General features: G+C 53.2%; 10 protein-coding genes across 10 annotated transcripts; 6 read left to right on the top strand and 4 right to left on the bottom strand.

Moving 5' to 3' along the window:
• Window positions 1–1561: 1561 nt before the first annotated feature.
• Window positions 1562–2379, top strand: J4E88_004148 (uncharacterized protein; the record flags this gene model as incomplete). Its single annotated transcript, XM_049397795.1, has 2 exons — window positions 1562–1626; window positions 1674–2379. The coding sequence occupies 2 exons, from the start codon at window positions 1562–1564 to the stop codon at window positions 2377–2379; spliced, it is 771 nt and encodes a 256-aa protein (XP_049256240.1).
• Window positions 2380–3026: 647 nt separating this feature from the next.
• Window positions 3027–4415, top strand: J4E88_004147 (uncharacterized protein; the record flags this gene model as incomplete). Its single annotated transcript, XM_049397794.1, has 2 exons — window positions 3027–3077; window positions 3123–4415. 2 exons carry the CDS (start codon window positions 3027–3029, stop codon window positions 4413–4415), a joined length of 1344 nt encoding a protein of 447 aa, XP_049256239.1.
• A 543-nt stretch (window positions 4416–4958) lies between these two features.
• Window positions 4959–5884, top strand: J4E88_004146 (uncharacterized protein; the record flags this gene model as incomplete). Its single annotated transcript, XM_049397793.1, has 2 exons — window positions 4959–5298; window positions 5358–5884. The coding sequence occupies 2 exons, from the start codon at window positions 4959–4961 to the stop codon at window positions 5882–5884; spliced, it is 867 nt and encodes a 288-aa protein (XP_049256238.1).
• Window positions 5885–6801: 917 nt separating this feature from the next.
• On the top strand, window positions 6802–8534 carry J4E88_004145 (uncharacterized protein; the record flags this gene model as incomplete). The annotated part of the gene is made up of 2 exons (XM_049397792.1): window positions 6802–7104; window positions 7239–8534. 2 exons carry the CDS (start codon window positions 6802–6804, stop codon window positions 8532–8534), a joined length of 1599 nt encoding a protein of 532 aa, XP_049256237.1.
• A 901-nt stretch (window positions 8535–9435) lies between these two features.
• J4E88_004144 (uncharacterized protein) lies at window positions 9436–10296 on the bottom strand (the record flags this gene model as incomplete). The annotated part of the gene is made up of 1 exon (XM_049397791.1): window positions 9436–10296. One exon carries the CDS (start codon window positions 10294–10296, stop codon window positions 9436–9438), a length of 861 nt encoding a protein of 286 aa, XP_049256236.1.
• Window positions 10297–11399: 1103 nt separating this feature from the next.
• J4E88_004143 (uncharacterized protein) lies at window positions 11400–12297 on the bottom strand (the record flags this gene model as incomplete). The annotated part of the gene is made up of 2 exons (XM_049397790.1): window positions 11400–11474; window positions 11530–12297. The coding sequence occupies 2 exons, from the start codon at window positions 12295–12297 to the stop codon at window positions 11400–11402; spliced, it is 843 nt and encodes a 280-aa protein (XP_049256235.1).
• A 343-nt stretch (window positions 12298–12640) lies between these two features.
• Window positions 12641–13673, top strand: J4E88_004142 (uncharacterized protein; the record flags this gene model as incomplete). The annotated part of the gene is made up of 2 exons (XM_049397789.1): window positions 12641–12654; window positions 12713–13673. The coding sequence occupies 2 exons, from the start codon at window positions 12641–12643 to the stop codon at window positions 13671–13673; spliced, it is 975 nt and encodes a 324-aa protein (XP_049256234.1).
• A 177-nt stretch (window positions 13674–13850) lies between these two features.
• J4E88_004141 (uncharacterized protein) lies at window positions 13851–17195 on the bottom strand (the record flags this gene model as incomplete). The annotated part of the gene is made up of 4 exons (XM_049397788.1): window positions 13851–16687; window positions 16858–16920; window positions 16969–17058; window positions 17114–17195. 4 exons carry the CDS (start codon window positions 17193–17195, stop codon window positions 13851–13853), a joined length of 3072 nt encoding a protein of 1023 aa, XP_049256233.1.
• A 344-nt stretch (window positions 17196–17539) lies between these two features.
• J4E88_004140 (uncharacterized protein) lies at window positions 17540–18672 on the top strand (the record flags this gene model as incomplete). Its single annotated transcript, XM_049397787.1, has 3 exons — window positions 17540–17724; window positions 17816–18536; window positions 18586–18672. The coding sequence occupies 3 exons, from the start codon at window positions 17540–17542 to the stop codon at window positions 18670–18672; spliced, it is 993 nt and encodes a 330-aa protein (XP_049256232.1).
• A 374-nt stretch (window positions 18673–19046) lies between these two features.
• Window positions 19047–23689, bottom strand: J4E88_004139 (uncharacterized protein; the record flags this gene model as incomplete). Its single annotated transcript, XM_049397786.1, has 4 exons — window positions 19047–20345; window positions 20405–22551; window positions 22627–23062; window positions 23108–23689. The coding sequence occupies 4 exons, from the start codon at window positions 23687–23689 to the stop codon at window positions 19047–19049; spliced, it is 4464 nt and encodes a 1487-aa protein (XP_049256231.1).
• Window positions 23690–24262: the final 573 nt, after the last annotated feature.

Below are 24262 nucleotides of genomic sequence, written 5' to 3'. Positions count from 1 at the left end.
TGGATCACTAGAGGTTGGACCTTGCAGGAGCTTATCGCACCAAGAATACTCATATTCTACGATGAAAACTTCACTTGCATCAAGACCTGGGGAATGTGGGAGGGATTAGCGAGAGCTACCGGAGTCTCAGAATACGTATTGAGGACCGGGGATTTGAGCCGGTCGTCTGTCGCTCAAAAGATGTCATGGGCGGCTACTCGCAAGACGACTCGAATCGAAGACCGGGCGTACAGTTTGATGGGATTGTTCGGAATCCAGATTCCCATGTTGTATGGGGAGGGCGAAAATGCGTTCAGTCGGTTGCAAGAAGAAATCATCAGATCGACTCCTGACGACTCGATCTTTGCCTGGAGAGCGGCCTGGGGATCGACTTCTAGCTATTCCGGGTTGCTAGCAAAGTCGCCAGATGTGTTCGAACAATCGAAAGGCGTTGATCGAGGCCGCAGCACGTTTGCCATGTCAAACTTAGGTCTGAAGATCGAGGCGCTCTTATCTCATCAATACGTCAGTAAAAATCCTATCCGCTTCCTTGTACTAGATGCACGCCAAAATGGGAGAGCAATCGGTCTACTTGTACAAAAGCTAGGGTCCACCTTCTATGCTAGAGTTGCGCCAAACATACTCTACGATGCAGATGAGTCAGTGCTGACGCGCCAGACTCTTCATTTCGAACGTATGCTCCGAATTCCAAGGCAGTTCAGGAGCCCTGCGATGCATTGTGTCCACTTCGAGTTCGATAATTCAAAATATCACATACTAAGCGTACAACCGCGAGAACTATGGACCCCAGATCGCAAAGAGCTCCGGATCAGATCAGCGTGCATGTCTGGTAGATACGATCCCAACTTCCTTGACAGCTTTTTTGGCATGGTTTGGTTGCGCTGCATCAGACCTGGCAGTGCGCGTCCGTTCTCAATATTCGTTGCACATGATCAGATAACCGGACGACTCTCGGCTAAGCTGTTGAATTTCGAACTCACACCGCATGAGACGGAGTGGCATAATGCAATCCAAGATACCGAGGTCTCTAGAAGTTATGAAGAGGGTAAAACCGCAGAAACATCGCATGAGCTGCAACTTCCTTGGGGAGTTCTTGTCGAGATCGACATTCGCGCGGGCTTGCGACGAGGCTTGATTTCAAACATTGTCCGTATATTCTGAAATAGAAACTCACTTCACAGCTGGTTGGCTCGTTGCGAATCTCTTTACCCTTATCGTGCTCATATGTCCGGCTATTCGGCGATCCTGGTCAGCAATATGGATGTCCAATTCAGCCAGCGTATCTGCCGTAACCGGCTGCCATTGGTCCGAACACAGTATCCCAAGAATCTGGATGGCATACGTTGAGAAGACCGCTTCATATGCAATCTGGCGTGTTATTTGGAGATCGTGGCCGGAGACGCGGATGATGCCACCACCCGCTGTCAGGTACAATACGTGCAGTCTAATGCGGTCATGACGCAACTCATCCTGGCTTCTAGAAGACCGTCTCAATTCCGGAAGGCCTCATAATACCAGCTTCCTGATTCTCCATAGCCATCGCTCACGATACCGCTTCGATATGTCCATACTCCTGCCGCTTTACGTGTACCCAAGCGTGGGCGCTTGGGAACCGCTATACACAGCGTAAGCGTATCCACCTCGAGTGCTGTTACATATTGACAAAACCCTAGAGCAAAGGCGCATAGGAACGTAGACTTTAACGTCATCATCAACCCATGCTCCGGCCCTTGTATGGGATCACTCCCCGATCAAGTATACCTCGACGAAGTTCCCAAACTACGAGCCTACCCAAACATTCGCACATTAGGATACGTCGCAACAGACTACGCAGACAAGCCTATCGAAAGCTTATTGGCAGAAATCGACACCTACGCGCGTTGGCCCAAAGTGACAAACATTACCAAGATGCGCGTTGATGGAATCTTCTTGGACGAGACACCAAGTACTTTCGATGAAGACGATTATGAGTACTTGAAGACAGCAAATCAAGCGATCAAGAACAACACAGCATTCAGCGACCGCTTCATAGCTCACAACCCCGGTCTAATACCCACGTCCATCCTCACCTCGCCTACGGTGCTCCAAGAATCCTACCTCAACCTTACGGATCTCACCGTCGTATTCGAAGAGACATTTGACAAATGGCTGGATAGAGACGTTATGGTGCCATTGCAAGCACACAAGATTCGGCGTTCGAAGCTGGCTGTCATACTGCATTCTTTGCCGAATCTGACTGAAGAGGTGCTGGAGTTTATGGTGCAGCAGGTAGAGAACACGGCGGATTGGGTCTTCTTGACAGATAGTGCGGACGACTATTATCACACCTTTAGCGCGATGTTTGGGAATCTGGTGAAGGCGGTCGATGGGAGTAGTTGAGTGGAGTAGAGTAACTCATATTCACGACGCCAGGAATGGCGGGAATTCGTGTCACCTTTCACTTTGCTGTATACACGCATCCAAAATGTAAAGAAAGAAGCAGCTTCTAAGACTACGTATACTTCTGCATCGACGTCCCTCAAAACGTTTCTTACATCAGCTAGACTATGTCTCTTGTTGCAATCACGGAGAGGTTGATTCGTTCATGGCTTCGTGGCAAGATTGTTCTGCGGAGCCGCTCCGTTCTGCGCCTGCCTTCAGGGAGGAAGCGGAAGCGGAAGCGGAAGTCTCAGGGCATTTTGACTTTAGGGTTGAATGCAAGCTGCAGCACGGTGCTGATGCAAAAGTATGGCTACTCGTGAATGAGATACACAGCCAGAATACGCTCACAAGGCGTGCGGCAGGTCACACGTACTGTCGAACCCTCTTCCACCGACGCCGCTGCTTGGGCGGTGGTGGTTTCCGTCGGGAACGGTTTGTAATGCAGGAGTTACTTTGGTGCTCGGGTTAGCCGCCTTCCTGTTGCGATGGTTGTAGAGGTAAGGTTGGGCGAATCGGAGTGGTGGGGTTTCCGCGTTGGCAGCAGCCTCGCCCGCCGTAGTCGCCTATCTTCGGCTTGCTTCACGCCTTGCGCCCTTCCTCCCAACATGCCGCCGCAATGCCGCCACCGCGTTTATATCCCCTCACTCGCCTCTGCAGTACGTGGTCCCGTCCACAGACTGTGCGATTGACCTCACCTCCAGCCAGCAAAGACCCTGAGAGCGGCTGATCGAGCCTTCACCGCACCCCTCGTCCACCCCGCGTTGCACCCCCTGCGCCAGCTACACCCGTCACGGCCATACTCAGCCATGTCAGAGCTCTCCCAGTACACTGCTAAGAGCAGCAAAAGCACAACCAATGGCACAAGCCACAATGGCAATGCCTGGGGCGGCGAGCACAACCCAGCGGCGTTTGACTTCCGCTCCGATGTGCACACTACACCGACCATGTCGATGCTGAAAGCCATCCAGCAGTGCACCCTGCTCGACGACGTCACCATGGAAGACCCGACCACACTTTCGCTCGAGCGATTCGTGGCCGATCTCAGCGGGAAGGAGGAGGCACTCCTTGTGCTCTCCGGCACCATGGGCAACCAGGTAGCATTCCGAGCACACCTTACCACCCCTCCACATGCCGTCATCGTCGACCGACGTGGCCATATCATCAACTACGAGGCGGGCGGTGTAGCGACACTGAGCCAGGCCATGGTGCAACCGCTAGATGCGAAGAACGGGACATACCTCACACTGGAAGATATCCAAAAGTACGCTGTCATCTCTGATGACGTCCATGCCTGCCCTACGCGCCTCATATCGCTCGAAAACACGCTCAATGGCGCGATTATGCCTCTGTCCGAGGTCAAGCGCATATCAGCTTGGGCGCGCGAGCACGACATCATAATGCACTTGGACGGTGCGCGTCTGTGGGAAGCTGTAGCTGCAGGTGCCGGTTCTCTCAAGGACTACTGCGCCGAGTTCGATAGCATAAGCCTGTGCATAAGCAAGGGCCTCGGCGCGCCGATTGGTAGCATCCTCGTTGGTACGAAGGAGTTCATCAAGCGGAGCCGCTGGATCCGCAAGTCCATTGGTGGAGGTTTGCGACAAGCTGGTGTTGTTGCGGCTCCGATGCGCGTTGCCATTGAGGAGACTTTCCTCGGCGGCAAGCTCACTCAATCTCACGAGAACGCGAAGAAGATTGCGAGCATTTGGACAGATCTTGGAGGCAAGCTGCAATACCCCGTAGACACCAACATGGTTTGGCTAGATCTGGACGCGCATCATGTTGACATCAACAACTTCATCGAGCTAGCGGAGAAGTACGGCGTAAGGGTGCGCGGTGGTCGATTTGTTGTGCATTACCAGATTGGCGAGGAAGCCATCGAAGCGCTGCGAAAGGTATTCACCGAAGTGTTGACTGGTAAGGAATCGGCAGGGAAGAAAGCCGAAGCCCCGCATGACCCCGAAGACCTTAAGATGAAGGGAAAGGGCGTGGAGTAGATGCAGCAGCCACAGCATGAAATTAGTCGGTAAATGAATAAACCTTGGAACGAATCAAACCAGTGCGCTCAGCCACGCAGCCACATGAATCTTCAGTACCTGCATGTCTAGCGTGGTAGCGTCTGTCATGTTCCGAATTCGCCGGGACATCGGAATCCACCAGAGCTTCCAAGACCTCGCTATTACGTTAAACTTTCAACTTTAGGCCAAAGACTCTGTCCACCGCTACCCGACGTCAGAGCGAACTCGTCATCGAACCCTCAAACACGACATTGCCAAGATGGAGGCCGAAGAATACTACATGAGACTGCTCTGGACGGCGCGGCGGCCCTGGGTATTCGCATTTGACTCCTCGGACTTGCTCTGATTATGTACAAACCTGCACGCGTCGTCACCTCTGGGCAAAACTTTCTACGACAGACGTCACTTCTCGCAAAAAGAGCTGCTGGACCCTGTGTACATAGACCTACGGCCTGCAGACCTGGCAACTCACACAACTTTCTTGTCTCCACACCACGCCAATTCCACACGACGACAGCAAACATGGTACCACCGATTGCACAAAACCGGACACTCCTGTCCAATCATCCGGATAAAGTCCGCATGCTTGTGCTTGAGACTGATGAGACACATCCCGATACGCAAAAAGAGACAGGATCCTTTGGGGTCGTTTTGGGCCAACTGCTCAAGAAAGCCGGAGACTCGCACAAGCCCAGTCTAGGTATCGAGACTGCCATGCAATATGTGGTCGAACCGGAAGGTGGCGCCATACCAAAATTGGAGGAGATTGGTGACGATGTCCATGCTATTCTTATCACGGGTAGCTGCTGGGACGCACACGGTAACGACCCTTGGATCCTCAAGCTCATGCAGTTCATCAAAGGTACGTGTCTCAGATTAGTCTTGATATGAGGGAAATAGCAGTAGCTAAATACATAACAGACGTGTGGCAACATCGCCCCGATATCCGTTTCACAGGAATTTGTTTCGGACATCAAATCCTTTGCAGGACTCTCGGCGCAACCGTCAAACCCCAGAAGGACGGTGAATGGGAACTTTCCCATCAGCCTATCCAATTATCCGAACTTGGCCGCAACCTCTTCAACCTGCCCGAGACGGAATCCAAGATCCATCTTCACCAAATGCATCTCGACCACGTCGTCAATCCTCCGTCTACTGAGACGACCGATCTGATACCGAAGAACACCAAGGTACATGTCTGGGGTACCAGCGATCATACCGGCGTACAGGGCGTGTACATTCACAAGAGGCTGTTTACCACGCAAGGCCATATGGAGTTTGATGAGGCTCTTGTTAAGAGACAGCTGGAGATGAGGGTCGAGAGTGGAAGTGTCAGCAAAGAGAATGCAAACGAAGCCGCTGAGAGAGCGGATTGGACGCATGATGGCCTTCTCGTTGCGCAGGCAGTCTTGAGATTCTTCCACGGTGACGACGACATATACACGTAGTAACCATCTTCGGGCTAGGTTCCAAGCGAGTCCTCTACGACCTCACGAGAAAGAGCATGTTATTGGCGTTAAGTGAAGTGGAAACTTCAAAAAATCATGGGATTAGGAGCAGGTGGTATGTACTGAATACTGTTATAAATGTTTGTTCATTGTTGAGAGCGTACTTTGCGTGGTTGTAGTGACGTACGCCGCTTCGGCTTTGAAGCGCTCAGTAGGACCGTCTGCAACGTCTTAGAGGGCAAAACGCACCAGTCGAATGAAGTAATTTACGACCACACAGGGCCTCGTTGCAAAAGCTTGTCTCAACCTCGACCGAAGTCGATCCTGTTAGAGCAGGCTAAACATCGGGTGGGTGATGCCCTTCGGCATTAAAACGCCCGATGGCGCGCGGATAAGAGGTTCCGATATCTTATACCCGGATGCGACCCGGTCACCAACCCACCTGCCTCTTTCAAGGCGTCTGCGAGTGCGTCATCGCTCCACAGAGGCGTACCGTAGGGACAGAGATACAGCAGCAACGCATTCGTACCCCAGCTGTCTACATCGGGTGCCATTCGATACTCACACCCTGCACAATGGTCGGTCAACATCGGCCGGCTGCTCCCCGGCGTGCATACAGCACTTCGTTCACACGCATCCAAACCCTGGAATTAAGAATGTTGCGGAGCGAGATTCAACGGGGCACGGCATGCTCTCCACGTCCCGGCGCTAGCGTCATGTTCGACAGGCGACCAGACGGATTAAGGGTGGGCACATCCCCATGACCTGGGTCGATAACCCTTCCAGCCTCGCCTTCCTTAGACCTCGAAACAATTCCCACGCCACTCTGCACTGGCAGCTTGTTGAGGCATCTGCTAGCGTTAACATACCACTCAAACTCACACCGCCCCTCATGCTAAGATCATAAAAGCATCGCCATGGCCACCCCCAAAGATACAGCAAGCGACGATAACCTGGATGTAGCTAGTGACAAAGAGAGAAGGAGCCAGGAGGTGGATATCGAAAGAGATGGACTGCAAGACGACCTGGAACGACAGGCCTCTGAGCCTCCCTACTCCGTCTTCAGTAAAGGCATGAAGACATGGATTATCTTCTTAGTGTCTATTTCAGCTCTGATATCGCCGTTTGGCGCGTCCATGTTCCTTCCGGCGCTTAATGTGCTCTCCAACGTCCTGGATATTACACCTACGCAGGTCAATATTTCAATTACAACGTACATGGTATGTCAAAACATTCCTTCTTCACATTCAACGAGATAGGGAACGCTTTTGTTATCCCGAAGGCCTCCCACAACCCAGCTACCGCTGACGCTGTACACTCAGTCGATGATCTTGACCGCCACTGACTATCATAGATCGCACAAGCTATTGCTCCCGCTTTCCTTGGGACTCTATCGGACAACAGCGGGCGGAGGTTGACCTTCATCATATGCTTCATCATCTATAGCATCGGCAACATTGGCCTCGCACTTCAAACAAACTACATCGCCCTTCTAATCCTGCGCATGGTACAAGCCGTTGGTGGCACGGCTGCTATTGCGTTGACAATGGCGGTTGTCGCGGATATCTCCACGTCGGCTGAGCGAGGCACCTACATGGGTTACGCACAAGCCGGTGTATTGATGGGTCCTGCTTTCGGTCCGACGATAGGCGGTCTGCTGGCGCAGTACCTGGGCTGGCGATCCATCTTCTGGTTCCTTGCCATCTTCTCTGGCGTGCTGCTCGTGTTGTTCGTGTTCTTGTTCCCTGAGACTTGCCGGAAAGTCGTTGGCAATGGCTCTATTCCTCCTCAGGGTGTCAATCGCTCAGTCATCAGTTGCATACAAGCTCGCAAGCTTGCAAAGCTGTCACCTGACGAGGTCACCCCTAAGCCCGAGAAGAAAAAGGTCGCCTGGCCGAACCCGCTTGCGACGTTCCGAATTTTAGCCGAGAAGGAGTCTGGGATTCTTTTACTCTATAATGGGCTCTTCTTCACCGGTATGATGGTCACTGTCTCCGCCATCCCAGAACTATTCTATGCCGCGTATGGCCTCAACGAATTGCATGTCGGCCTTTGCTACATCTCTAATGGTGTAGCTTCCCTTATCGCCTCGCTCACCATGGGTCGAGTTGTCGACTGGAACTTCCGCCGCTATGCCAAAGCTGTTGGTATGACCATCTCCAAGGGCAAACAACAAGATCTCAGCAACTTCCCCATCGAGCGTGTTCGCCTGCAGATCTTAATTCCGTGCCACATCATTGGCATGTTTGGACTCATCATCTTTGGATGGACTCTCAAATTCAGAACACACATTGCGGGTCCTGAAGTCGCTCTGTTCATCATGGGCTTTGGCGTCACTGGTGCTTTCAACATTACCAATGGCTTGCTCATTGACCTTCACCGCGATAAACCCGCTGCGGCAACTGCGGCAGTCAACTTCGCCAGGTGTCTCATGAGTGCTGGCGGTACTGCGGCGATTATTCCCATGTGTCATGCTATGAACCCGGGGTGGGCGTTTACATTCATAGCGCTGATCATGGCGGTGTTGCTAGGTGTTGTGTTTTGGGTTATGAAGGACGGAATGAAATGGAGACAAGAGCTGGCGGAGAAGAGGAGGCTCAAAAGCGAGGAACAAGAGAAAAGGGCAAGACAGGAGGAGAATATGACGTGAAATGGCTAATGTAATTTATCAATCTTCTCCTTGGTATTCCTCTTGGAATGCTATACGGCTGGATGATGGCAGGAGTAGTCGACTCATAATTCTGGTTATTCGTCGACCACTCTTGCCATCATCCAGCCGTATAGCATTCTAGCTACATCGCCGTACTTTTCCCTTCCAGAATCACGCATGTGTTCGTCCCACGCTACCAGAAAGTCTTGCTTGTTCGCCTTCTCCAACATGTAGTCTGCTTTCGCTTGCAAAATTGTATCTACTTCAGGTACTATCTCACGCAGTGGATTTATATCGTCACTGTTTGGAAGCATACCATCCCAGCGATAGCCCAGTTCCACGCAGTATGGTTTCAACGCATGCACGTGCGCAACGTGTGGCGGTTCGCGGTCTTCGCGTGCTACTGCCAACGAGGCGGGCATCATCTGCCAGAGAGCTGGGTTCATCGACTCGAGACAGTGATTCCGTTCTTCAGTCATCTCAGTGTCTGGGTTATTGCCGAATACCAAGCGTCGATCTCGCCACGCAAGGCCAGGCCACAAGGGATGAATGACAAAAGGGCAGCCGAGCTTCTTTGCTATCGGAATACCGAGGACTACTCGTCCTGGGCCTGGGATCGGACTAGGCACGAAGTTGTCGTCTCGACTGTTGTTGATGAAGATTGCAAAACCCATATACCTGCAAGCATCAGAGTGTTTGATTAAACAAATACGAATTTCCGGCTTGTGATGGAACAGCGTGAAGTCAAGACAGGCGTTCTCCTCACGCGCACATAATTTTAACACTCTTTATCGAATAACGTGACGAGAATGATCACTTGAAGGTCTGTTCAACCGAAACGTTGGTGGCAGCGCGACTCATCCTCATCAAAATCATTCATTTCAGCTGCCATCTCATCATCTCAAACCGTCCTCAAGACCTTCACCCCCGTCATCTCAGCGATATCATATATCGCGTCAACTACCCGATCAACGTCCATGCTCTTGAGCGGTATCCGATGTGCACCTTCCCATTCCACCAATGTCACCGTACAGTCTTCACAATACTCGTGTAGTAATTTCCGATGAAGGTGTAGTCCTGGATCCGCCATGCCGTGGACATGCAGTGTGGGTTTATGCAGTGTAGCCTCCTCGTCCACCTCTCTGCAGAATTGAAACCCTTCCGATATGTCACCCGCACTCACAAGAGCCTCACTCTTCATGAGCTCAGGGTTCAAATTGCTCAGAGGCGCCCGACCAGCCAGTAGTATTCCGAACCTCCACCTTATGCCCGAGATTCCTGTGATACCGGTAGCGATCTTCGTGCCTTCTTTGCGCGCCTGTGTTTCCCTCGCTTGTTGTTCGAGAAGTAGGCTTGCGGATAGCTTCGCCCCTTGACTGAAGCCCATCAAGCCTACCCACTCGCCTGTGCCGCCTTCCCGATCGTCATCCTCCATTGCTGTGCGCATCGCGTATCCGATCTCTTCAATACATGTGTCCGCATCGATCTCAGGGTGTTCGGGAAGCCATCGTAGCCAGCGTCGGAAAGGCGCGTAGTCGCTGTACACGCCGATGATGTCTGAGTGCGGATCGCAGAAAAAAGGGCCGTCGGCCCATACGAGGCGGAAGGAGTGTTGAAGGTGGCGGATGAGAGATCGCGATTGCGCTTTGAATATAGCGGCGTTGACACCGCCGCCGTGTAGGCAGAGAATTCGAGGGAGAGACCTCGTGTCGGGCTTCGTTGGCGGTATTTTGGAAACTGGCTGTGAGTATGTTGAGGGCATGTTCGCTGTTATCTGTTCTTTTTACTTGACGTGTTCGCGATCAATCGATAATCGGCCGAGCCGGAGTCTTGAAGAGTAATGGTTAGAGATTAGTACCGTGAACTGATCAAAATCTAACGTGGGGGCGAGCAGGTCATGCTTCAACAAGGCTGACACCCAGATAAAGCAGTTTTGGCGGCATGCGACTGACTTGCCGTGCTTAGGGGTCGGAGTCCGAAGTGTGGTTGAAGACGTCCCACCGCTGCCCCTGCATACAGTCATGCTACTAGAGGTGAGACACATATGGTGTGCAGTGCTCTCCAGAGCCTGTGAATGTCCAGACTAGAGTTTCTCCTAAGAATCAATGATCTATGATGAAAAAAGAGTGTTGCGGTGAGGTGGAATGGGCAGCGACGGGCGGGGAACCGTATCGGAACAACAACGCGCTAGACGCTCATCATAGAATTCGCGATCGATCTTGCTCCATGTCAACGCATCGATTACACGTTTCTGGCGCCAACGCTCACCTATTGGAATGATCGCTTTTCTCGTGTAGAGTGTCCTTCGAATGAGCGTTGCGGAAGGCATGATAGTAACGTTCTCCATCTGACTTGACGAGCAGAGTGTGACTGCAGTGAGGTACCAAAACGCGCTACCAGTGTTTCGAAAACGTCTTGAAACATCGTTTTACTTTTTCAGACAGAATAGAACCCAAACCATAAAAGTGGTAAGATTATGTCAGGCCTATCAACGACCCAAGGTAAGGCCAAACAAGCCAAAAGTTGTCTAGAGTTGTGGGCAGAATGAAAGAAGTTTAAGATTTGAGAAGACTACCGAACAGTCCACTTTCAATCCAACGCTCTACTTGCACCGACGAGAATAACCACGACATCGGTCAAGGTGAGTACAGAACCGGTACCCCCTTGGCATATCTGCTTGCGTAACTGCCATCATCATTATTGCCTCCCAGATGCGCCTTTCGCGTGTTCGGCTGCAAGATCCCTGGTATTCCGTAGGTTTGATCACCTGTTCAGATTCCCCTGGTGCTCCTAATATTTACATTCCCTTCGTTTCGTCGAGTTCGCGTGTTCAAATCCTTACTTAAATGAGGTGGTTGCAACTCTCTAAGCTGCCGTCTTGGGGGCACCTGCGGCGTGCTGGGAGAGGAAATCGGGATCGTTCTCGAACTCTTCCTTGACCTGCAAGTTGTTAGCGTCTGTGCACACACAAAGTTACTCATGATGATGGACTTACAATATCAAGACCGCCTACTAGCTCACCATCCGCCCACAGTTGTGGGAAAGTTGGCCAGTCGGCGAACTCCTTCAGTCCTTGGCGAACCTCGTCGTCGGCCAAGATGTTGAAGAAGCCGTACCTTATGCCCTTCTCACGCAGGATCGCCACTGTCTGCCGACTGAAGCCACACTGCGGCGAGCTTGGTGTGCCCTTCATAAACAGCATAACTGGCGCTGCCTTAACCAATTCGCCTAGCCTCCTGTGTAGTTCATCCTTGTTTGTCTGTTGTTCGCCTTCTCGGTGCTCACCCGCACTGTAGTCGGGTGCGGTCTTGGGGTCCTGGGAGCCAGGCGCGTACCCAGCGAGGTTCTTGCCTGTGCTATCCCCGTTCTCCTGTGGTCGTGTGACGGTTTGCGCGGGTGGTAGACTCGAGGATTGGCCGCTGCCGGCGCCGGCGTATTTCTCGACTGCGGCTCGTACTTTGGATGCATCTGAGCCCGACACTGTCTCCAGGGTCTTGCCGTCTTTCTGTAGAACGATGTATGGGACCGCTGTGACGTCGTATTGTTCAGAGACCTCGGGCAGCTCTTCGGCGTTGAGGGAGAGGAACTTTATCGGCGCATCGGCGGAGTATGTGCTGGCCAGCGTCTTCAGGATGACGCCCATCTGCTCGCATGGCTTGGCCCATGGCGCGTGGAAGTAGATGATGGCGAGCGTGGAAGGTGGAAGCGCGGACACGGTCGACTGGAAGGCCGACTCGTCGGGCATCTCCTGCATGGTAGCCATGATGCTAATCGTATATCGGGGGAGGGGCGGTCGATCGAGTGTAGCGGACGTGTAGTTGGCTGGCTGGTCTATGGGCGTGGTGTCGTCGTGAGTGTGGAATGTATGCGGCAAGAGTGTAGGCAAGCAGTCTGGAATGATGGTATGATCTGATTAATATTTAGTTGCCGCCCGAAGCAAAGCGCCTATGAAATCACGTCAGAGGCCGAATTGCGGAATCACCCCGCCATGGCCTGCTTCTCCGTTATCAGATCGGCAAAAAGTGTCTCCGGCGCCGTTGATCCCGGGAACTTTTTTGTTAGCCAAGATTTCGGCATCAGCAACCAACCCAGATAACAACGACAAGATGTTGAAGACGGTGTACGTAAAGATGAATACCGCTTCTGCATGCATGAGCGACTCTAACATAACACTTTAGCAAACCCAAGAATGCCCGCGCCAAGCGCGCAATGGCAAAGCGCGAGCCACAACAGAACGAGAACCCCAAGACGACGCTCTTCGTCTCTGGCCAGAAGACGTCTCAGATTCTCAAGCTCGCCGTCGCCGACCTCTGCACAATCAAGCGACCCTTCATCGAGCGCTTCACCAAGAAGAACGACATCCACCCCTTCGACGATGCGACTTCGCTCGAGTTCTTCTCCCAGAAGAACGACGCCTCGCTCCTCGTCCTCTCTCTACACTCAAAGAAGCGACCACACTGCTTGACACTGGCAAGGACATTCTCATACAAGATGTTGGATATGCTGGAGCTGTACATCAACGCAGAGACTTTCCGGACACTCCAGCAATTCAAGAATAAGAAGCCTTCCATCGGCCTCAAGCCACTAATCAGCTTCCACGGCACCGTCTTCGAAGACCCCAACCAAACCAAATACACACTAGCCAAGAGCCTGTTCATCGACCTGTTCAAGGGCCAAGACGCAACCGAAGTCGACGTCGAAGGCCTCCAATACCTCATCTCCGTCTCCGCCGAAGAACCCACCGACGCGCTCCCCAACCCGCAAATAAAACTCCGCTTCTACCTCCTCCGCACCAAGCGCTCAGGCCAAAAGCTACCGCGCATCGAAGTCGAGGAGATGGGCCCGCGCATGGACTTTACCCTCGGCCGCGAAATGTTCCCTGACCCGGATATGATGAAGCAGGCGCTGAAGAAGCCCAAGGGTGCTGAGCCGCGCACCAAGAAGAACTTTGACACTGATATGATGGGCGACAAGGTAGCCAAGGTACATCTTGGCAAGCAAGACTTTGGCAACCTGCAGACGAGGAAGATGAAGGGTCTCAAGCGAGGAAGGAACGAGGATGACGAGGAGGTTGGTGTTGAGGACACGGCGAGTGAAGGCGAGGAGGAGGAGAAGACGCCCAAGAAGGCCAGAGTATGAAATGTATCAAGACATGAGATGTAACTGCATGGGCGGCGTTAAGGGTGCCTCTGGCGTTCAACTGTTGGGCGAGACTATACCAATCTGCACGTTTGTAGCAAGTCATAGGCGTCTCAAAAGTCAAATCGATTCGAGTGATGTTCAGACTTTATCATCTAATAATGCCCTGTCTACTGTCTAATCATCGTCCGGTTCATCAGCCAGTAACCACTTCGCCCGGCATTTCACAGCCGCGCTTCTGACATCTCTCTTCCCATCATCCAGAGCAGCAATGAGTCTCCTAACGACCTCTCTCCGGTAGCCTAGTATTCTCTCTTCTTTGAACTTCTCTGCAACCAGGTGCAGACATTTCAAAGCTGCTACCCTCACTGCTGGCGGTGGTGGCGTAGCCTTGTTCTCCTTCGTAACGGTAGCGTTGTTCAGAAGACGAGAGATGAGTGCACCAGCATGCTCCTCGAGCACTTCCGGTTTCTCCGTGAGAGTTGAAGTGAGAGTGCCGATTGCAGCCTCCTTCACAACGTCCACGCCCTTGAGGTCCAAAGATTGGAGAAGCAGGGTAACGAGCTGTCCGACTTCCTCGACTACTATCTCAAATGGCATCCATCTCAGTGCTCCGCTCAGTGCGATGAGATAGTTGGGCTTCGTCTGGGCATCTGCTTCTCGGAATGATTTAGTGATGTTCGGTACCAGTAACGCAAAGCTCTTATGCTTATGTAGGCCGAGGATCTGGCAGTGGTTTTCCTTGGTGAGAAGGTCGTCGGGTTGCAATAGAGTTGTGAAACCTTGCGCGACGGTACTGCCATACTTCGGATGTGATAGCAAAGACAAGAGCGTGGGATACAATGTGTTCAGCGCAGGGCTGCTCCGCAATACAATGCCCTTGAGGCACGCGAAGATAATGCGTATCCGTGGCGGATCAAGCTTCTCCGGGTTGAGAAGATCAAGGTCCGCGATGAGAGGGTCCATGCATGTCTTAAGTGCAGCGCTGGTATAGTACTTGTTGATGATGAGAGACATCTGCCGAAGGGATGCTGATCGGACTGGCAGGGATAATGAGGGTTGCTGAGCGTAGTTTGCTAGAGAAGATATCAAAAGTTGTAATTCGCAAGGCAGCGTCGCGTCCCTGCGGAGAGAAGCGAGGAGGTGTGTAGAGACGATCATCGTCTTGTTCGCTTCCACACTGGCATCCAGACTAAAGGGTGGAAGTTCAGTTTGTGGCTTGCCGCGGAATAAGGTGTACAGCTCCGCAGCAACATTATTTTGCTGTTCGGTAGGAAGGTACCTGATGATCAAGTTGCATATGCGGCCGACAAGATCGAGTGTGGTCTCATCGTCAAAAGCCGCTGGATGTGTTTCATCAGAACTTGATGCGCGTTCGATGAGTGGCAACGCGATGTCCTTGTAGTAAGTGGAGCTGTCTGAGCCCTGCGACAGCTTGTTCTCGCCCTTCTTGAGGGCATACAGCATTGCGGAAAGAAGCGCGACGATGTATGTAGAAGAAGCGCTCTGTTGAACTGCCGCGCTGAACTTGTTTTTGAGTCGCAGTATGACGGTGTCGAAGACCTGCTCTTCGCTGGCCAGCTTGGCGAAAGCTTCGAGAACAGTCGAGTAGCTTTTCGACCCGTCCGCGTCGGTGTCTGGTAGTTGCGCAAGGAAAGCCGGGAATGCTTTCTCGACTACAACCTGTGGCTTCTGGTGTGCAATCTCAACGATACCGTTGATGGATGCTTCCTTGACCTCGTCCTTTCCATGTGATTCTTCGTGGATGACGATGGAATGCAGAAGCTGAATGATTCTGCCGATATCATCATCGCTAAGTAGACCTCGCGCTTTTGACAGCTGGATGAGTCCATCAAGACAGACTAATCTGAACGACACTTCTTTGGCTGGGGCCGTCTCGAGACCATTCAACATGACTTCTAGCGCTTGGTCTCGGAACTGAGCGAGTGCATTGTTGCTGATTTCTTCTCCCCCAGGGCCCATCTTTCTCCAGTCACCATAGACGTCGATGTTAGCTTTTACTAGTTGTACGAGAACTTCCAGTAAGCCTCGGCGCTTTGCCATGGTGTCAGCTGTCTGGAATAGTAAGAATAGGTTCGGTAGCACTCCGGCCAGCACGAGGCTAGTAACTTCGGTAGACACGTTGGCGATGCTCTGGAGAAACCTTGCGGAAGCTTGTGATTGCTTCGTGGGCGCGTCTTCGAGGTGTTCGTTGCACTCCTTGATGATAGGTTTGAGATACGCATTGAGTGATCCTGGGGTACCCTTCGATAGTGTCCTTGCAATTGCGGCTAGGCCTGCAAGCGCTTCCTTCGCCAGGTCTTCCTCTTGTACATTCAAGACTTCAAACTTCAGTGCGTCCCATAGCGTAACCGCGTATAAAGATACTGTTCTTGGTCCGTACTCGGTCACTGAGGCTGTAATTGTTGATAGAACGTCTCGCTTGGTGTTCATCGATGTGGAATCGAGCTTGTCCAGAAGCGCAGGGAACGCATATGGCGCAAAGTCGGCCGTGGATGAAATGCAGTCTCGCAAGCGATCCTTCAGATCCTGCGCCGTGATGCCATACGGATCATCAGGTGGCGGCCTGAAGGTAATTGGGAAGTAGTTGAAGACTGCGTCAAACAGGTCCTGTGCATCTCCGCCGATGTTCCATTCCGTCATCGGAACCCTGAGTATCGAGAAGACGACCATCAAGTTCCGAGGATCTTTCTCTCCGTCAAAGTATGATATGAAGCGTCCCAAGAAGTCTGGTGTCGCATCGTGGTGGGCTCGGAGGGCGTCGCGGTATTTCGCCATAAGGGTGTCGATCAGGCGCAGCACGGGGTAACGTTCGCTCTGCTGCTTGTATTGCCGTAGCGGATGGGTGTTATTGAGGAGTGCCTCGACAATGCTGACTACCCGCTGGTCGTCCCACTTCCCTAGCTCTTCCAGCGCCAGGAGTGCCTTTGCGCATGACCCGAGGCCTTCGTTGTCTTCGGTTCGGGAAAGGGTGAAGTCGCAGAGCAGGTTCCCTAAGCTCTCCGTTAGCCCTGTTTTATCTCATGACAAGATGCCCTCGCCCTGGAAATGAAATCCATAGCCAATGCTCCGCCCCAGTACCAAGGTGTTTTGGTCTGCGATATGCGATGGATGTGTACGGGGAACAATGTGGTATGGGCTGAGCGGTCGCGGGTTCACGTACGTTGTTGGAGGGAAAGAACCTTCTGTGGGACGGCTGCGAGTACCTCCGCAAGGTACGACATCGCTACGATGAATTAGCCCAGCTCCTCGTAGATTCCAGAGCGATACGTACTCTTCGACCGTGTGGCTCCATCTTCACTGTTCAAGTATTCCCCAAGGTCAGTGACCAGGCTGATAAGCTTCAATTCGCCATTCTTCAGTCCTGTCCAAAATCAGTCCTCATCCCGCCAGATGCCCCGCCGGAACCTCGTACATACGCGTCGCGCTCCGCTGAGCAGTCGCCGTGGCTTCTTTCTTGTTCCTATCAAAGTCCAGCAGATACTGCTGAGCATCTGACATGTTGATCGTCGCGGGTGCGGTATGCTGCAATGTGTTGCCGTATTCCTCAAAGCACGCGATTCAGAAAGTTGCACAGTCGCGGCAATGACGTTACGGAGTTGCGGTGCTGCTGATTGGCCGGTATCGGAAGGGTGGGGCGGGTCGCGCAAAAAAAGTTAATGGGAAGTGTCGGCAGTGAGGAAAGTGTGTTTAATTGACCCGATGGAAGAGGCTTGACTGGTCCCTGTGGCCCCGTGCTGTGAAATAAATCGTCTTCTCTGGACCGACTCATATCTTGGATCTACTATTCCAATCGTCGACTATTCCGCTGCTCATCATCCCCAGAACAGCAAAGTTACCCCGCCATGGCCGACGATAAACCTAACTGCAAAGTCATCCTTGCGAACAACATCGCCAAGGGTCTTTTGGACGAAGTGCGCGATGGTCTAAGTAAGATTCCGCGCAAGCCGCTACTCGTTGGCTTCCTCTCCAGCGCAGATCCTGCCGCCAGGGTATACGCAGAATGGACAGGCAAAACTTGTGTTGAAAAGTGAGCGCGTCCACTAGTCGATACTCAGTTCTTCTATGGCTGAGGCTTTGGCTGGAAGTCGGGTGAAAGCCGCCTACTAACCTCATTGTAGTGGCTTCGCATTTGACCTGCGCGAAGTCGACCGCGAGCTCCTTGAGGACCGCCTCATCGAAGCGAACAACGACGCTGCCGTGGACGGCATCATTGTCTACTACCCCATCTTCGGTAACCGCCAGGACCAATATCTCCAGCAGATTGTCTCCATCGACAAGGACGTGGAAGGACTGTCGCATCGTTACATTTTCAACATGTACCAAAACATTCGCTTCCTTGACCCTGCCAACACCAAGAAGAGCATCTTGCCTTGCACACCCCTGGCCGTGATCAAGATCCTGGAGTACCTGAGAATCTACAACACCATCCTGCCATACGGTAACAGACTGCACGGACGCACCATTACCGTCATCAACAGAAGCGAGGTGGTAGGCAGACCGCTTGCAGCACTACTTGCCAACGACGGTGCCCATGTCTACAGCGTGGATATCAGCGATGTGCAGGAATTCACACGAGGCGTTGGTCTACGAAAGCGAAGACACGAGGTAGTGGAGAAGCCTGGCTGGACCCTCAACGACTGCCTCCCACTTAGCGATGTAGTCATCAGCGGTGTCCCTGGAGACAAGTACAAGGTGCCACTCGAGTTGATGAGGGACGGAGCCGCATGCATCAACTTTTCCAGTGAGAGGAACTTCACACCCGAGGTCAAGGAGAAAGCCTCCATCTACGTTCCTGCCATCGGCAAAGTCACTATTGCGGTGCTCTTGAGGAATCTGTTGGTACGTATTCATGCGGTCTAGCTACGGGACTACACTAACACTATGACAGCGCCTCGCTCAAAACAGAATTGATGCTGCTGCTCAGGGCGTGGATGAGAAGTCCTCGGTTGAGCCAGTGATTCAGTCGACCGCATAGACATGTGTTTAACATTCTGCATCGTGTCCTCATTTTGATACCCCATAGAAGGCACGCGTGCCATAACAAAACTCGCTCGTCATCCAGCTTTTCTAAATCTGAGCCTGTTTCTGATCGACGTCACGCACTATGAGATTGACTTGACTGTCACCCAGAGCACACAATCTCGTAGAAGTAAAACCATCATATTAAATTCGGGCAAGAGATTGCACAAGAATTTGTGACTGAATAGTACCAACCGTTTGATCGTGATAGGTAGGATTAGCCCATTAAGTCCGTATGACCCAGCCAGGACAAAACCACATGTAGAAAAGTAAAGGTATAAACAAGGTGCGAAATTCGTTACATGATTGAACGCCACGCTAAATGTGAAATCAAGACGCCTCCGGCGGCATGGGCACAGGCACGCTCTCCACCTTGATTTCTGGTTGCGGCGGCTCGTATACATCACTCTCTGCCTCCGGCGCCGCTCGCCTAGGCAAGGGTCTCTCCCTTTCTTCGTAGTACATATAGTCGTCAGGGCGACTATTGTATCTCTGTGGTGCAGGTCTCTCGTATTGGACTGGGACATATCCATATGAGTCATGTTCATATCGGTGAGGCTGATGTGGCATATACGGGGCCCGATACCTGGTGTCACCACGTACACGAATGACCTCGTAGTCATGCATGGGATGCCCGTACTCGTCAACATAGACTGGTTGTGGACCGCGTGGTTCATCGTAACGATATCGTGGCGGTGAGTACCCGTGTGCATGTGGATGCAGACGGTCTTGCACAGAGACGTACCCGCGGGGATGACGGCGGGCAGGTGGATAGAATCCTTCATCTTGTACAGATTGATCAAGGCTGTGCTCCCGAGAATACGCAGGCTCGTAGTCAGGCTCAGCATTGGGCTGCGGTGTTTCTTGTTGATCGATGCGACGCTTTTGTTCTTCATATCTCCGGCTTTGCGATCGGCTCATGCTGGAACCACGTCCATAGGGATCTTCCCGCGCAACACTCATGTATCGCTGATATCGAGACGGTCCCCGGTTATCGTTAGGCCGATCTCTTCGGCGTTGAGGTCCAGCCCTTCGTGGCGGACCGCTTGGTCCAGACATTGGCATCCGATACCCGTTGGATTGATAGTCGTCATATCGAGAGTTGTTGGAAACAGTGGAAGGGGCTCGAGGATGTGGGGGCGCAAGTGGGCGAACAGGTGCTGTGGCATCTGCTGGTGCAGGAGCTTCTGGAGGCGGAGGCGTGTAACGGGGCCCATCCCCGTTTTCCTGTGCTGGTGCAGCAGCGTCTACTTCGGACTGTGGTTGTGGTTGCGGGGGTTCGTTCTCTGCTAGAAACCGATCTGCTGCAGATTGCCCTTGAGGTGGACTGGCATCCCTTGACTGACGCTCGTTCATGAACCGGTATTCGGGCCGATGATCATCTTCTTCATAGTATCGAGCCTGGCGGGGATAGGCACTGTATTCCCGACTGCCGTGGCTTCCTTCCCGCGGATGTGCGTAGACCACGTCCTCGGGTGGTCCATAGAATCGCTCTTGCTCGCGGAACGCTGTTCGGCGGCCGGTGTAATCCTCATATGTAGGACCAGCATGGATGATCCTTGGGCTGGGGGCGTACTCCACATACTCCCGGGGGCGGTGATAGCCGTCATCAAGGTGATCCCTCGGCAGCTGGCAGACAAAGATGTTAGTTTCACTAATGTTTCTGCGGAGTTTTGTAGATCACGTACATAGTATCGCGGCTCAGCATAATGGTGCTGTCTACGCTCTGCGGGGGAGCTCTCTCGATATGAACGTTTCCTGTTCATGGAGCCCGACGCCTCATTCGATTCGCCGGTAAGGCTTGGTCGAACAGGCTCATAACCAGCCTCCAGCGGTTTAGGTGGTAGCGCCGAATTTGCTTCTGCTGCTTTCATAACAGAGTTGGGGCGTGCTATTCCCTCACCAGCAACATCGGCTGCACCAGTCGTTTTGTCTGAATCCTTCGGTCCTGACGAGGCTGGAGAAGCTAATCCATGGCTATCAATCACGCCGATCTTAGGCAGTGGCATAGGAAACAAGCTGGGAAAGACGGTCGCTATCATTAGCAGCTTCTCGTCATCCATGCCTGGGGCGTGTATGAGACCAGAAATGAACCGTTCGCTTGGAAGCTCGATCATGTGTTCCTTCCAGTCCAGAGGGGCAATAGGCATTCCGTGGCCAGGCATTGGTTGCTGAAAAGGCAGATGCTGGCTCCTGAAGTGCGATAACAGGCCGAGGACAGTATAGGTTGTTCTTTCCTCCGACTTGGAGTAATAGGAACCTCCCAAGTTATGCGAGGCGCCCGTCTGACAAGCTTTGCATGAGAGACCTGGTGCATTCTTCAAAGCCTTTGGCATCTCATGATTAGACAGAGCATCAATGAAGTGGTTCAGGTTCGGTTCATGATTGAACTCTACATGAAACTTGGAGATGACGCGATGCAGCAAAACATAGATCCGGAGGCTATTCGGCATGTCTTTGATCCCCGAGGTGCGTTTCCAGATGTCCTGGGTCATGTCGATGACGGTACTTACTTGCTTGTCAAACGAGCTAGTACTCTGGCCAGTATCTTCTGTACCGCTAGGAGCGATCTCAGGAATTCCTTGGCTAGGTGGTGGCATGTTGGGTGGTGGTGGAGCTATGGCATTGTTGATCATCGCTGGAGAAGTCAGGTAAGGGTTTTGGGCCGCATGAGCACCATAACCTGGAGGACCCATTGCTTGATGTGCATACATATCCACGGGTGTCGCATATGGCTGGGGGTATTCGAAGCCAGAAGGAACCTGTGGTGGAGCGAAAGGTCCATTGTACTGGCCTCCATAGTTGTAAGGACCAGGGCTCGCCTGTGGATGGTGAGTTGGCATGTGAGGTGTTGATGTCCCTGCGCGTGAGTATCCGCCAAAATAGCCACCAAACCCGTTCGTACTAGAAGAGGGATGATGACCATGTTGAGGTTGCTTCACAGAGAGAGGATCTGGGTGGAAGGGAGTCTCCTCCGGCCACTCGGCTTCTCTCCATGCAACAACCACGTTTCCTGAACTGAAGGCAGCAGTATGTTTGGCTCCGTAGTGCTGCGTGACGCCCTCGAAACCATAGTACTTGTTGTTGTATTCGCATCCGCCGCCATGGCACAGGAAGATGTCCTTCCGGAATGGTTCTGTCAAAGGCTTGATCTTGTTGTCGTACACCCATTTCATGTTATCCAGGACGAGCCTGGGCCTAGTAGTTATATTGTCAGTAGAAGGCTGCGTATGTTGCCCGGGATGATCAGAGTCCTGTTCGGGTTCCTCGGCATAGTATGTGCGGCGCACGTGAGCAAGGAGGTCGGCCGCAAACTTTGGGCTGTTGTCGTAAGTGACGGCGCTGCCATGGTCCCAGCTCTGATTAATGAAGTCGTCGGCGATGGCTTCGAGTCTGTCGCGGATGGGTCGTTGCGACTCTTCCCACTCTCGGTCCATGACTTCCCTGGCCTCCTTGGAATTGGCGTCCGTGTGGCGGCGGTCGGCAGCTTTTGTGGGAAACGAAGCAGCCCGAGCCACGTGGTCGGCTTCTGCTTGTTGGGCAGCAGGGAGCTGAGCGATCAAGCGGGGTTGGAGCACACTCCATGCATAGTCGTTCATTGGCTGTGAAATCTGGATAGCCGCTTTGAACGAGTCCATGTGGCGCAAGACGTTGGGAGCGATAGGAGGGTCCATTTGCTGACACCGGCGTTCTATGTCGGTCTTCCGGGTCGCCTTGGCCTCGTTTGCATCGTGTAGGTTTCTCTGGCCAGAAGGGGTGAAAGCCTGTGGTGGAACAGTAGGCGGTCGCGCTTGCGCATGCTGCGACGATGGTGCTACACCTGTTAGGGAGGGGACTGGAGAGGTGTTGTTGACATATCGAAAGGCATCGCCATGTGTGGCAGCAAATGAGACAGCAGAGGTATACTTACTCGCTGGAACCGGAGCATGAATTATGGGAGAGGGAGTTCGACGAGGGGGTGATTTAGACGGGTCCTTGTGTGACGTGGCGGCATGCGAGGGAGCTGCAGATGGAGCGCGCTTCGCACGCTCGTGCTCCTCCTGCCATAGGTTCTTGACCTCCCAGCGTTCCCAGTTCTCGGCGACTTTCATGCGTTCTTTTCCGCGAGCATCGAGTCCTTTGGACCACTCCTCAGCTGCTGCAGGACCACGGCTGATGGCCTCGTTCATCTCCTGCGTGATCTCCTCGACATGCTGCTTGTAGTAGAACTTGGCAATGTCAACGTCGGCCGGCGTATTCGCAGATTGCAGGGTGTATGCCGGAATGTAGTGCTGGTCGCTGGTGAGGAGGGCGAACGGGAGGGCGGGCCGCAGGGCGGAGGCAGCCGAGAAGAGAAGGCTCGCGTCCTATACATGTCAGTCGCGACCCAGAAAGTGGAAGGTGCAACTCACCGTCTGGCATTGTTTGAGCAGGCACGGCCCGCAGGCTCTGATGGCAAAGGGCCAAATGACGCGGACGCCTTCTTTGCCGGGGCCCTTCTGCCATATGCGCTCGCCTGGAGTCAGAGAATCAAGCTTATTGCAGAACTGACATCTCCTGGACCAAGCCAGCTGCCACATGCGCAGCTCGCTGAAGCCTGGGAGCGGCTTCGGGGGCTTGGTACACATTGCGTTGCGGGCAGAGGCCCACAACGACTCGGACTTTAGGAGATGCAGACGGCCAGGATGCGACTTTGAAGTCGACAGACTGCGCACGTCTGTGAGATAGGATAGGAAAGATCGATTGACCTGGATCAATCGACCGAGATCTGCAAGCGAACAAAAAGAGAAAACATGCTGCCACAACTCGGGTGGTAGCTTCACGAGCGGCTTCGCGCTGCTGAGCTTGCGCTTCTTTTCACGCTCATGGGGCGCATCCTCTGCCTTGCGTTTTGCGACAGGCGCGTCGCTTTGCGCAGCCGTCGCCTGGGGAGGATTCGCGTCAGAGCCGTAGAAGTCGACCGACGACGCTGGGCTTGATTCGCGGTCCTCCATGGCGGCGCAGCCGTGCTGGGGCAGCGTTCACAACAGACTCATTGTCGGCATGCGCAGGCTAGAGACACAGAGACAGCGACATGCGATGGATGACGATGCGATGGAGCAGCGCGCGATGAGATGGAGCGCGGAAAAGGCGGTGCGCTGCGTGTGTTGGCGATGCTAGTGTTTGTCGTGGCAGAGTGGAGGTGAAGAGGGCTAGAGGGCTAGAAGGATGGAGCCTGGGGTCTAGGCGGCGGTTTGAAAGATGCAGAAAGCTGCTTTGGCATGCAGCGAGGGCAGGCAGTGCGAGGAGCTATGTCCAATTATTCACGGTGAAGCGGACGAGGGTCTCCTTGGAGGTCGTTGGGCGCGCCGTCGGCACCGCTTGCCTGCCACCAGCGCCAGCGCCAGCCGCTCGAGGGCGCGGGCCAAGCATGACATAGCTGCCAGCTCTGCACACCGAACTTGTGGCCCGCCTGTGCTGACCAGCCCGACCCGACTAGGTTAATTCACGCCCAATTACACAGACACACATACGGGATACGCGTACGCTGCCTGTCCCACCACGCATCGTGCTAGCTGTCAATTCCG

This window comes from Alternaria novae-zelandiae (genome assembly GCF_023758075.1).
Source record: "Alternaria novae-zelandiae strain BMP 2774 chromosome Unknown scaffold_7, whole genome shotgun sequence".
Taxonomy (NCBI): Eukaryota; Fungi; Ascomycota; class Dothideomycetes; order Pleosporales; family Pleosporaceae; genus Alternaria; species Alternaria novae-zelandiae.
The sequence above is the reverse complement of the archived record's forward strand: the minus strand, read 5'-3'. Positions and strand labels throughout refer to the sequence as shown.